Source organism: Hypanus sabinus, chromosome 15 (genome assembly GCF_030144855.1).
Source record: "Hypanus sabinus isolate sHypSab1 chromosome 15, sHypSab1.hap1, whole genome shotgun sequence".
Taxonomy (NCBI): domain Eukaryota; kingdom Metazoa; phylum Chordata; class Chondrichthyes; order Myliobatiformes; family Dasyatidae; genus Hypanus; species Hypanus sabinus.
In genome coordinates, this window is record NC_082720.1 from 89,264,432 (window position 1) to 89,278,283 (window position 13,852).

The following is a 13,852-nucleotide window of genomic DNA, read 5'->3' on the forward strand; positions in this document are numbered from 1 at the left end:
TCACCGGCCTCCATCCCGATAAACAATTATCCACCACTACTCTCTGGCATCTCCCATCTAGCCACTGTTGAATCCATTTTATTACTCCAGCATTAATACCTAACGACTGAACCTTCTTAACTAACCTTCCATGTGGAACTTTGTCAAAGGCTTTGCTGAAGTCCATATAGACTACATCCACTGCCTTACCCTCGTCAACATTCCTCGTAACTTCTTCAAAAAATTCAATAAGGTTTGTCAAACATGACCTTCCACGCACAAATCCATGCTTGCTACTTCTAATCAGATCCCATCTATCCAGATAATTATAAATACTATCTCTAAGAATACTTACCATTAATTTACCCACCACTGATGTCAAACTGACAGGTCTATAATTGCTAGGCTTCCTTCTAGAACCCTTTTTAAACAATGGAACCACATGAGCAATACGCCAATCCTCCGGCACAATCCCCGTTTCTAATGACATATTAAAGATCTCCGTCAGAGCTCCTGCTATTTCTACACAAACTTCCCTCAAGGTCCTGGGGAATATCCTGTCAGGACCCGGAGATTTATCCACTTTTAAATTTCTTAAAAGCCCCAGTACCTCCACCTCTAATTGTCATAGGTTCCATAACTTCCTTATTTGTTTCCCACACCTTAGACAATTCAATATCCTTCTCCTTAGTGAATACCGAAGAGAAGAAATCATTCAAAATCTCTCCCATCTCCTTCGGTTCCACACATAGCTGACCACTCTGATTCTCTAAGGGGCCAATTTTATCCCTCACTATCCTCTTGCTTTTAATATAACTGTAGAAACCTTTCGGATTTACTTTCACCTTATTTGCCAAACCAACCTCGTATCTTCTTTTAGCTTTTCTAATCTCTTTCTTAAGATTCCTTTTACATTCTTTATATTCCTTGAGCAATTCCTTTACTCCATGCTGCCTATATCTATTGTAGACATCCCTCTTTTTCTGAACCAAATTTCTAATATCCCTTGAAAACCATGGTGCTCTCAAACCTTTAACCTTTCCTTTCACCCTAACAGGAACATAAAGATTCTGTACCCTCATAATTTCACCCTTAAATGACCTCCATTTCTCTATTACATCCTTCCCATAAAACAACTTGACCCAATCCACTCTCTCTAAATCCCTTTGCATCCCCTCAAAGTTAGCCTTTCTCCAATCAAAAATCTCAACTCTAGGTCCAGTCCTGTCCTTCTCCATAATTATATTGAAGCTAATGCTATTGTGATCACTGGACCCGAAGTGCTCCCCAACACATACATCTGTCAGCTGACCTATCGCATTCCCTAACAGGAGATCCAACACTGCCCCATCTCTAGTCGGTACTTCTATGTATTGTTGCAAAAAACTATCCTGCACACATTTCACAAACTCTAAACCATCCAGCCCTTTTACAGAATGAGCTTCCCAGTCTACGTGTGGAAAATTAAAATCTCCCACAATCACCACCTTGTGTTTATTACAAATATCTGCTATCTCCTTACACATTTGCTCTTCCAACTCACGCGCCCCATTAGGTGGCCTATAATACACTCCTATCAGTGTTACTGCACCTTTCCCATTCTTCAATTCCACCCAAATGGCCTCCCTAGAGGAGCTCTCTAATCTATCCTTCCAAAGCACCGCCATAAGATTATCTCGGACAAGCAATGCAACACCTCCTCCTCTGGCCCCTCCTACTCTATCACACCTGAAGCAACTAAATCCAGGAATATTTAGTTGCCAATCACCCTTCCTGCAACCATGTTTCATTAATAGCTACAACATCATAATTCCAGGTATCAATCCACGCTTTAAGCTCATCCACCTTTCTTACAATGCTCCTAGCATTAAAATAGATACATTTAAGATACTCTCCATCTCCTCCTCTCTTTCCATCCCTAACAATGCATTCAAATTTATTATCCTTTTCTTTCTTCTCCCCTACATCTTCAGGCTGAGCGCATCCCTTCTCCATCACCTGCCTTTCCTCCCTCACACACTGTCTATTTACTTGCTCCACTGGTGAACTAACCTCCTCTCCCATAGTCTCCCGCCCCCCCCATCTTACTAGTTTAAAGTCCGCCCTGTAGCCCTAGCAAACCTCCCCGCTAGGATATTGGTCCCCCCACGATTCAAGTGTAACCCGTCCTTCTTGAACAGGTCACTCCTGCCCCAGAAGAGGTCCCAATGATCCAGAAACTTGAATCCCTGCCCCCTCCAATCCCACAGCCATGCATTCATCCTCCACCTAATTCTATTCCTACTCTCACTGTCGCGTGGCACAGGCAGTAATCCCGAGATTACTACCTTTGCGGTCCTTCTTCTTAACTGCATTCCTAACTCCCTATACTCTCGTTTCAGGACCTCTTCCCCTTTCCTTCCTATGTCATTGGTACCTACATGTACCACGACCTCTGGCTCTTCACCCTCCCACTTCAGGATATCTTGGACATGATCAGAAACGTCCCGAACCCTGGCACCAGGGAGGCAAATTACCATCCGGGACTCCCGGTCACCTCCACAGAAACGCCTGTCTGAGCCCCTGACTATTGAGTCCCCTATTACTATGGACCTCTTTCTTCTAACCCTACCCTTCTGAGCTACAGGGCCGTCCTCTGTGCCGTAGGCTCGGCCACTGTCACTCCCGCCAGGTAGGCTGTCCCCCTCAACAGTACTCAAACATGAGTACTTATTGTCAAGGGGTACAGCCACTGGGGTACTCTCTAGTACCCGCCTCTTCCCCTTCCTGACCGTGACCCACCTATCTGCTTCCTGTGGCCCTGGAGTGACCACCTGCCTGTAACTCCTCTCTATCACCTCCTCACTCTCCCTGACCAGGCGAAGGTCATCGAGCTGCAGCTCCAGTTCCCTAACTCGGTCCCTCAGGAGCTGCAGTTCGGCGCACCTGGCGCAGATGTGGACGTCCGGTAGGCTCGGAGACTCCATGATCTCCCACATTCGACACCGAGAACAACAAGCTGCTCTCACACTCATACTCCCAAATAACTGAAAATACAAGAACTAAAAGATAAGCCTACTGTGCCCTCTTCCACCTAAGCCCTCTGAGCCCAAGCCCTACACTCTGCGCCCGGCTTACTCCGCTGCCCGCTTCTTAAAGCGGCGTTCTTTATATATCTTCCCTCCCTCCCGGGCCTCCTTCACGCGCCTGCGCAGTCCCGCCTCTCAGAACTCCGATCTGAGAAGCAATTGGACAATTTGAAAGTGGCCGCCGCCGCACTTCCTCTCAAGCCTCGCTGTCCTCTTCCAAAAGTATCAAAGTATCTTCCTCCATCATCCTGACACTGCACTTGAGATTGCAAACCGGAAGGCACGGAAGCTTAGTGGTTACTGTAAACGGTATTACAGTGCCATGGATTCCTGCTGCAGCCTGTACATTCTTCCTGTGACCACATGTTGCCCCAGTTTCCTCCCACAGTCCAAAGATTAGGATATGGGTTAGTAAATTGAGGGCATGCTATATTGACAATAGAAGTATGAAGGCACATTTGCAGTCTGCCCAGCACAACCCTCGTCATTTTGGTTTAATGCAAAAGACACATTTCACTGTATGTTTTGATATATGTGATAAATAATACCTATTTTTAAATCTTTAAAAGTGAGTAGAGCAGAGGGCTAAGCACATAGCCTTGTGGTGCACCTGTGCTGATGGAGATTGTGGAGGAGATGTTTTTGGCAATCTGAACTGACTGGGGTCTGCAAGTGAGGAAATTCAGGATCCAACTGCACAAAGTGGTACCGAGACCCAGGTCTTGGAGTTTACTGACTAGTTTAGAGGAGATGATGGTATTAAATGATCAGCTGTAATCGACCTCCTGCATGGAGAAAGGTTTCTCAGTATTCACTCTATCTGGCTTTTCATATCTTCATACACCTCAGTCATGTGTCTGCTGAAACTGTTTTCCAAATCAATAGATAACCCACCCCTTCGACCATGAGACATAGTGACAGAATTAGGGCATTTGGCCCATTGAGTCTGCTCCGCCATTCAAACACAGCTGATTCTTTTTTCCCTCCTTAGCTCCACTCCTTGGCCTTCACCCTGTAACCCTTTGATGTCATGCCCAATCAAGAATCTAGCAAGCTCTACTTAAATATACCAATGACCTGGCCTCCAACCCCTGGCTAAAGGAATTTCTCCACATCTGTTTTAAATGGACACCCCTCTACACCAAGGCTGTATCCTCTTGTCCTAGACTTCCCCACCATGGGAAACATCCTTTCCATATCTATTCTGTCTAGGCCTTTCAACATTTCCTCATCTTTCTAAATTCCAGCGAATACAGACCCAGATCTATCAAACGTATTTTGAATGATAACCCTTTCATTCCCAGAATTATTCTTGTGAACTCTCTCCAATGCCAGCACACCTTTTCTTGGATGAGGAGCCCAAAATCATTCACAATACTCAAGCTGAGGCCTCACCAGTGCCTCATAGAGCCTCAGGATCACATCCCTGGTCGTGTATTGAAATAAATGCTAACATTGCATTTGTCTTCCTCAGCACCAACTCTACCTGCAAGTTAACCTTTAGGTGTAATGCACAAGGACTCCCAAGTCCTTTGCATCTCAAATTGTTCAATTTTCTCCCCATTCTGCACATTTATTTCTACTACCAAGGTGTACGATCATGCATTTTCCAACATTGTATTTCATTTGCCACTCTTGTCCATTCTCCTAATCTGTCTAAGTCCTCCTGCATCCTACCTGTTTCCACAACACTACCTGCCCCTCCACCATATCATCTGCAAACTTGGCAACAAAGCCATCTTTTCCATCATCTAAATCATTGATATACAGGGTCCCAACACCGACAGCTGCGGAACACCAGAAAAGGATTCTTTAATTTCCAATCACTGCCTCCTACCAATCAGCCAATGCTCTATCCATGCTAGTAACTTTCCTGTAATACCATAGGCTCTTAACGTGGTAAGCAGTCTCATGTGTGGCACCTTATCAAAGGCTTTCTGAAAGTCCAAATATCCATCATCCACTGCATCCCCCTTATCTATCCTACTTGTAATCTCCTCAAAGAATTTCAAAAGATTCATCAGGGAATATTTTCCCATGAGGAAACCATGCTGACTTTGTCCTATCTTGTCCTGAGTCTCCAAGTACTCCATAACCTTACCCTTAACAAATGACTCTGACATTTTCCCAACCACTGAGGTCAGGCTAACTGGTCTATCATTTCCTTTCTGCTGCCTTCCTCCACCAATGATTTTTGAAAGATCATTGCCTCCACAATCTATCCCACAACCTCTTTCTGAACCCTAGGGTACAATTCACCTGGTCTGGGTGACTTGTGTACCCTTAGGTCTTTCAGCTTTTTGAACACCTTCTCTCTTGTAATAGTATCTGCACCCACTTCTCTTCCTTCACACACAACATCAGGCATACAGCTAGTGTCTTCCACAGTGAAGAATGATGCAAAATATTTAGTTCATTTGCCATCTCCTTGGTCCCCGTTATTATTTCTCCTGCCTCATTTTCTAGCAGTCCTATATCCACTCTCAGCTCCCTTTTAATTTTTATATAACTTGAAAAAGCTTTTTACTATACACTTCGATATTATTTGTTAGCTTGTTTTCATATTTCATCTTTTCCTTCCTAATGATTCCTTTAGTTGCTCTTTGTAGGGTTTTAAAAGCTTCCCAATCCTTTATCTTCCCACTAATTAATGCTTTGTTGTATGTCCTCTCTTCCCTTGTCAGCCACGGTTGTACTATTTTACCATCTGAGGATTTCCTTTCTTTTTGGAATACATCTATCTTGCACCTTCCTCATTTTTTCCCCCCAGAAACTCATACCATTGCTGCTCTGTTGTCATCCCTGCCAGCATCTGCTTCCAATTTACTTTCGCCAACTCCTCTCTCATACCACTGTAATTTCCTTTACTCCACTGAAATACAGTTACATCAGGCTTTACTATCTCCCTATTAAATTTCAAGTTGAACTGAATCATATGGTGATCACTGCCTCCTATGGGTTCTTCTACCTTAAGGTCTCTCATCCCCTCTGGTTCCTTACATAACAGCCAAACCAGTATAGCTGATCCCCCAGTAGGCTCAACAAACTTGCTCTAAAAATCCACCTCCTAGGCATTAAACAAACTCACTCTCTCGAGATCCATCTCCAACCTGATTTTGCCAATCGACCTACATGCTGAAATCTCCCACGACTATCATAACAATGTCCTTTTGCCATGCCTTTTCTAGTTCCTGTTGTAATCTCTGTCCACATCCCAGCTACTGTTGGGAGGCCTGTATATAACTGCCATCAGGGTCCTTTTACCCTTGCAGTTTCTAAACTCAACCCACAAGGATTCAACATCTTCTGATCCAATGTCACATCTTTCTACTGATTTGATGCCATTTTTTTTAACCAGCAGAACAATGCCACCCCCTCTTGCCTATCTTAATATTGGTCTGATACAATGTGTAACCTTGGACATTCACCTCCCAACTACAACCGTCCTTCAGCCATGATTCGGTGATGGCCACAACATCATACCAACCATTTGTAGAATTGCAACAAGAACATCCACCTTATTTCTTATACTTCGTGCATTGATGAGTACTGTGTTTGCTACCCTTTTTGATTCTGCACCCCTAATCCACTCATACTCAACCTGCTGGCTGCAATGTTGTCCTATCATCTGCCTGCCCTTCTGGACAGTACACTAACTTTGCTTTTTAACAATCAGCCCTATCCTGAGTCCCTCTGGTAAATACTCCAGTAAATCTCCTCTGTACCATAGAGGTTAGTGTAGTGCTTTACAACACCAGATACAAGATCAGGAGTCAATTGCTGTCTGCAAGGAGTTTGTACGTTCTGCCTGACAGCATGGGTTTCCTCCCACATTCCAAAGACGTATGTTGTAGATACGCTATGTTGGTGCCAGAAGCACGGTGACAGGCTGCCACCAGCACATCCTTGGACAGTGTTGGTCTTTGACTCAAAATGATGTATTTCACAGTGTACACATGTGAAACAAAACTAGTATCTAATTGCACCAGTACAATCACAACCTTCCTTGTACACTGACCAGTACTGATAGAGTACTGCAGCTATGACCTAATGTTTATTTAATGAAATTGTAGAATTACCTCCCTGATGTCCCAGCTAAAGGCAACAAGTATCTCAAATGCTTTGGTTCCTGGCTCATCTATTTCTTTTCCGCCTTCAGCAATTCTCATATACAGAGTTCCTACTTTTCTCATTATCATGCAACTGACAATCCAGAATGCACGTATCTACCTTGGTGAAATCGGACTGGCAGATTTTCCAGATATTTATTTTTAATATCTCAACACAATTTTTTAGACGCTACACAGAAATGTACTGCACACGAACAGGCCCTTCAGCCTACAATGTTGTGCTTAACCAATTAAATTAATAATCACACCGCTAATTAAAACAATCACTTCTGCCTACATACACAATTTATAAAGTTATATAAATAATTCTGGTTTACTGGTTTATTGGCAAATGGCAGGGTAGCAGTATGGCCTCGGTCATAGCAAGGACTAAGCCTCAAGCTGTGGTGTTGCCTGCTTGCAGCCATCCAGGAGAGAGGCATTGGGAGTTGGTACCAGAGACGGTGTGGTGCCCATGCTGGAGTGAGTGCTGCCCTCCAGTGTTCGCTTGGCAGAGACAAGCTGTATCGTCTTGACTGCAGACTGCTGCAACATTCATGGACTCAGAGACTTGGACTACATTTTTGTGTGACTGTACAGTATGCTTATTATGATATTATATCTGCTATATGAGCCTTATGCTATGTATGACTGTTGGTACTGTGGTTTGAATCTTGTCTCCGGAGGAACACTGTTTCATTTGGCTGGATTCATGGATATTCGTACATGGTTGAATGACAATTAAAATTAATTTTATAAATTTTCCTGGTGAGATTGAGGACAGTGCAAGGACAATGGCACCATTGAGACTCAAGGAACTATGGAAATATCTGAAAGTCAGATAGCGAAGTTTTACTGTACCTACATGGCCCTACACTCCTTGTATATATCTGACCTGTACTGTCATTCCAAAATGCATCACACAGGTCACAGGATTAAATTCCATTTGCCATTGCCCTGCCCATCTTGCCAACTGATGAATATCATCAATACCAACAATAACAATTCTCATGTCACCTGCAAACCCACTAACCTTAATCCATATAATAATATGAATGTGGAGTTATATAGTTAGCGTTCTCCTTCAGCCTAAGTGGTCCATACCAAGATGTCTATCTGAGCTCAACCCTTTCCTATCCATGTACTTTTCAGTTACCTTTAACATGTTGCTATTGTACCTGCCTCAACTACTTCCTCTGGCAGCTTGCTCCATATATTCACCACTCTGAATGAAAATGTTGCATCTCAGATTCCTATTAAATCTCAACCCTCTCACCCTACACCAGTCTTCTAGTTATTGTTTGCCATAAATGGGAAAAAGGCCTATCTATGCCCCTTGTGATTTTATACGCCTTTATAAAATCACCACTCATTTGCAATGAAAGTCCCAACCTGCTCAATCTCTCTAAGTAACAGTCACCTGAGTCCTGGCAACATTCCAGTAAATCTCCTTTGTACTTAATATTAATCATCTTTCTATAACAGGGTGACCAAAGCGGAACACAATATTCCAAATTTGACTTCAAAAGGGTAAAAGTCCAGCACTGGTCCTTACGGTACAACACCAGTGCTTTCAATCACAAGAAAAAGCTTCCCTCTAGCTTCTATTACCAAGCCAATTTCAGACCAATTTTCCTGTCTTGGAACAATCTTCCCATGTGGGAAGCCTTACTGATGTCTACATAGACAACATTAGCTCCCACATCCTCAACAATATTTTTTCTCTTACCTCTTTGAAAATTTCAATTAAGTTGGTCAGACCCCCCCCCCAATCAAAAAGCCAACATACATATTTTCTGCCTTTTCACATGCAAATTAATTGATTTAAATTCTTTCTAATATCTTCCGCACCCATGAATTAGATTTGTTGGTTTGTAATTACTTGGCTTATTGCTGCTGTTATTTACTGATTGAGATAGAGCGTGGACAGCTCTTTGAGCCACTTTGAACCCACTGATTTAACTCAAGCCAAATTACAGGACAGTTTACAATGAATGACCAATTAACCTACAAACCAGTACATCTTTGGACTGTAGGAGGAAACCAGAGGCAACACAACCATTCCATGGGGTACAGACTCCTTACAGACTTCATAGATGATGCCAGAATTGAACTCTGAACTTCTTTAATCAAGGTACCACTTTGCTGTCTTTCAATAATCTGGCAACTCACGTGGCCAGTGAAGATGTGAAGATTCAAGAGTCTGTCTTAGTCCTTGCAATTTCCTACCTTGCATCTTCTACAGGCCACCCAGGGGTTTATCCATCACTAAGCTTGCTAGGTTCAATAAGGTTGATGTAGCCCGATGGGGGAGGGGGCTTGTGGGGATAAATTCCTACTCCCCTTTAAATGCCCCCAATGGCATATACTTCAAACAGCCTCTGACAACCAAATTTAGCTCCTGGTTTTCAGGTGTGGCTTAGCTACTATAGACAGGAGAAGGGGAAAAGGCAGATGGCAGCTATACCCAGTCATGGGGAAGGCTTCGAGAGTAAACCCTGAGGAAAATTCTGGAGCTGGAACCCCTAAGGCAATACTGACCGGCAACTCCTGCAACACCGCTGTTGTCAAAATGTATTGGTCTTGGCTGTCCCTTTGAATTAAGTTGTGTGGAGAAGGGGAGCCTGCGACATGGGCAACAGCTTGCTCTCCATATTGTACTGCCCTGGCTTGTGTATCACATAGACAGCTGGGACACAACATCCATGGTCAACCCCGAGTAATGGAGGGTCTCATAAGCCTGCTAATATAGCCTCTGTTTTAATGACTGAAATCAAGAGTTATAAACTTTCACATGAGCTGTGGCTTTTAATTAGCCCTACTCTTCCTGCACAACCCTGTTAATATTTCCTCCAAGTATTTATTCAGTGCTCTTTGTATTTAAGTTTAGGGTGTATCGAGTTGGGGAGTCCAGGAAGGGGTTTGTCACGTCCATTCCAGGGCAGCTCACTCATCTTTGGTCCCCAATGGACCCTGGGGCTCCAAGTGGCTGTTTACTTGCAACAGCAGCCACATCTCAGCCCACTGCTTCAACAGGCAGGCTAAGCCAAGTGAGGGTAGCCAGTGGGCCTCCTACCCCAATAAGTTAGGAACATGTCTGTCCTAGCATGTGAAGTCAGCTGTGGTAGGCTGGGCAATGAGATCAACAGTGAGGTCCAACGGCCAGGAAGGTAGTTCTGCAATACTTGGTGAAGAGCAAAGGGCATGACAAAGCACAGGCAAAATCATGTTCACCCACTGAAACCAAAGACGACCCCAATTATGATGGCACTCAAAACTTCCCAGGTCGAGAGAGTGGAACTTCCTCAATTTAACAGGTTTTCCACTTTAAAAACTCTGTTAGACTGTCAAATATGTCAGACAACCAACATGTACATGGACAGAACAGCTTAGAGGAACTTTGGCCAAACAGATGGAACAAGCTTGGATAGACATCTTGGTCAGTATTGATGGGTTGGACCGACAGGCCTGTTTTGATTATATCACTCCAGAGACCCTGACACAGTTCTTTGGAAATGTGCTTCTGACACTGCTGCCTCCAATGTATCAATCACCACATTCCAGATTGTTAACCATGTGCTTAGACAGTAGTCCCTCTAGTTCGATAGATATTTGTCTGGAAGATATGGTAAACAGACTGGGTCTAAATAACTCCAATACAACACGCAAGAGGGTCAAATAGCTTCCTTATGTAAACCTTAGACCAGAAGATCTAGGAGCAGAATTAGGCCATTCGGTCCATTAAGTTTGCTCCACCATTCATTCCATCATGGCTGATTTATTATCCCTCTCAACCCCATTTCCCTGACTTCTCCCCTTAACCTTTCATGCCCTGACTTACCAAGAACCCCCACTTTATTTATACCCAGTGACTTGGCCTCCATAGCCGTCTGTGGCAATGAATTCCGAATGTTCACCACCCTCTGGGTAAAGAAATTCCTCACCTCTGTTCCAAAGGGATGCTCCTGTATTCTGAAACTGTGCCCTCTAGTTCTACACTTTCTCACTAAGAGAAATATCCTTGCCATGTCCACTCTATCTAGGCCTTTCAATACTTGGTAGGCTTCAATGAGATTCTCTCCCCCCCCCCCCCCCCCCCAACAAGTACAGGTCCAGAGCCAAATTTTCCCTCAGACATTAACCCTTTCATTCCTGGGTTCATCCTCCTCTGGAGCTTCTCCAATGACAGTACTTCAGTACTTCTTAGAAATGGATTTCAAAACTGCTCACAATAGCTTGCCTTGCAGTAGGTAATAACCAGTTTATCCCTACCCTAGTGAAGCTGTGATCGAGTAAGTAGCACTACTGCTTCAGAATTCAATACAAACACAACATTAGAAGTCCTCTTTCTATAAAGTGCTGCACTGACTTCTAAGGTAGACACAGAATAACTCTTGGCAAAGTCATAGAACACTACAGCACATAAACAGGCCATTTAGCCCATCTAGTCCATGCTGTATCATTAATCTGCCTTATCCCTGGAGGAACTAGTGTTCTGAAGAGTTATGGGAGAACTCTGATTACCTGCCTGATATTTATTTATTAGCCAACAGCACTAAAGCAGATTTCTGATAATTACTTCATTGCAATTTGAGTGACTCCAACACATACAAAGTGAAATTCACAGGTGGAAACTGCTGTAGAAAGTAACTACTGTTTTGATGTCCTCATCTAGACATCTACAAATTTAAAATAAAACTATTTACTTCAAATTATCTGGAATGTATTGCCTGAATGGATGGAAGAGGCAAACTTAATAGCAACATTAAGAAGCAAACTAAAATTAAAGCAGCAGGGGGCACTTGAAAAAAAGATTATTTGGACAGTTGTCAAAAGGCACAATAGACTAAATGGTCTGTTCTATAAAATTCTATAAAGGATACAATTCAAAAATGCCTCAGTATCATTTAAAACTAGTTATAAATACATCCACAATATGCTGCAAAACTATTAACTTGCTCTTGTGGTCTACCAACTTTAACTAGTGTCATCTCAATACAAGTTAGCTCAATGTATAACTTATTCAAAAGTTATGCTTGAATTAAAAACTATCTAAACCACTAGACTTTGAATAAATTGTATTAGTCTTGGTTAACTGTTATCTTTGACCATCAATAAGTTTAAACCCAAATAGAAACCCTTACTAAATTTGTATAAGAAACATTTCAATATTACTTATGAACCTTAGAAACGTTTGAATAACAAGTTATAAAGAGTGATCATTATAAATACCCACGCAACTATTAACCTGGTCATATAGCCCACCAACTCTAAGTTATGCCAGCTCAATACAAGTTACCCATCATTATAATTCTTTCAAAAGTTGAATTAAAACTTAAGGTCAACTTACTAGACGAAGAATAGATTGCCCAGACAAGATTTAAATGTTACCTTAGACTGTCAAACAAGCTATAAGCTATTCTGATAAAACTCTTTGTAGAACAAGATATAGATTTTGATTATAACACAACAAGTTTTAAACTTTAGTACTAAGTTATGAATCTACCTCGTGTTGAGTAACAAACTTTTTAAGTGACAACTTAGCGACACACATAAAGAAGTTAAGACCCATTTAATCACGCAATCTGTGGATGGAGAAGTTCCAGTCCGACAGGTTTCGGGAGACCGTGGTTGACCGAGTTGGAGACCCGTGAAGAAGCAGACACCGCCGGATTGCCCGAAGGCTGGCTCCTTACTCACCGCCTGTAGGGTACTGGTCCGGCTCTGGTCGGCGGCTGTAACTCCGGGCTGGTGGTCAGCGTCTGTACCGGTGGCCGCAGGTCCGGAGCTATTCCTGAAGGCGGGCTGCGGTTCATGCTGCGACGGGACCGGGGCTGTCGCTGGGGCCTGATTCGAAGTAGGGGCCGGGGCCGGGGCGGCCGGCGGCTGAGGCGGAGGCCGCTGCTTGGCCACCCGCTTGCTCTTGGTCTGCAGGCAGCGCTGGTGCAGCGCCAGGCTGTGCTGCCGCTCCAGCTCCAGGCGCTCGGCCGAGGCCCGCTCGTAGCGCGACTCACAGGCCGAGTGGTGGCGGCGGAACAGCTCGATCCGTTTGCGGAGCCGCTCCACCACGGCGCTGTGCCGAGGCACCACGAACTCGGCCATGGTCCGAGGCCTGAGGTCCCGAGGGCCCCGCGGCGCCACTCGCTGGCCTCCCCCCCGACCCCGCTCTCACGCCCCTCAGGGTAACCGGAGAGAGGAGGAGGAGGAGCGGGCACCGCCGCTCATCCACCGGCCGCCGCGAGCCCGTCACCGAACAAACCGCCGCCGCTGCCCGTCAACCAGTAAACTCTTCGCTCGGACTTCTCTCCATTTTTTTTCCTCTCTACCCTCTGACCATCATCTCGACGGACAGTCGCCTACGCTAATGATTGACGGGGCGCGCCAGCCAATCGCGGCACGTAACAGGCGGGTCCGCTTTCCAACGGACGGACCCCCAGACCAATCGGTGGGAAGGAAGTGGGTGTTGAAGCCTCCTCATTTGATGGGGCGGGGGTGGAAAAGAGCCAAGTCAATGGGATTTTCAAGATATGCCCGATAGCTACCAAACCCCGCCTCTCGACAAAGTTGAGTGACAGTTTGATCGATCACTCAGAGGGGGAGCTGACAGGTTTCAGCCAATCCGCTTGGGATTGCTGAGCGGCTGCTGCCCATTCGGTCGAGCGCTCGGAGTTGAACGACAAGAAGCAGAACCAATCA

General features: G+C 44.4%; 1 protein-coding gene across 1 annotated transcript in view; it reads right to left on the minus strand.

Moving 5' to 3' along the window:
* The window catches only part of maml1 (mastermind-like transcriptional coactivator 1), a 97,405-nt gene extending 83,877 nt beyond the window's left edge, over positions 1–13,528 (minus strand). Inside the window, exon 1 of the mRNA XM_059990690.1 lies at positions 12,857–13,528. Within this exon, the coding sequence (XP_059846673.1) occupies positions 12,857–13,258 (402 nt within the window). The 5' untranslated portion in view covers positions 13,259–13,528. The remainder of the gene's footprint in view (positions 1–12,856) is intronic.
* Positions 13,529–13,852: the final 324 nt, after the last annotated feature.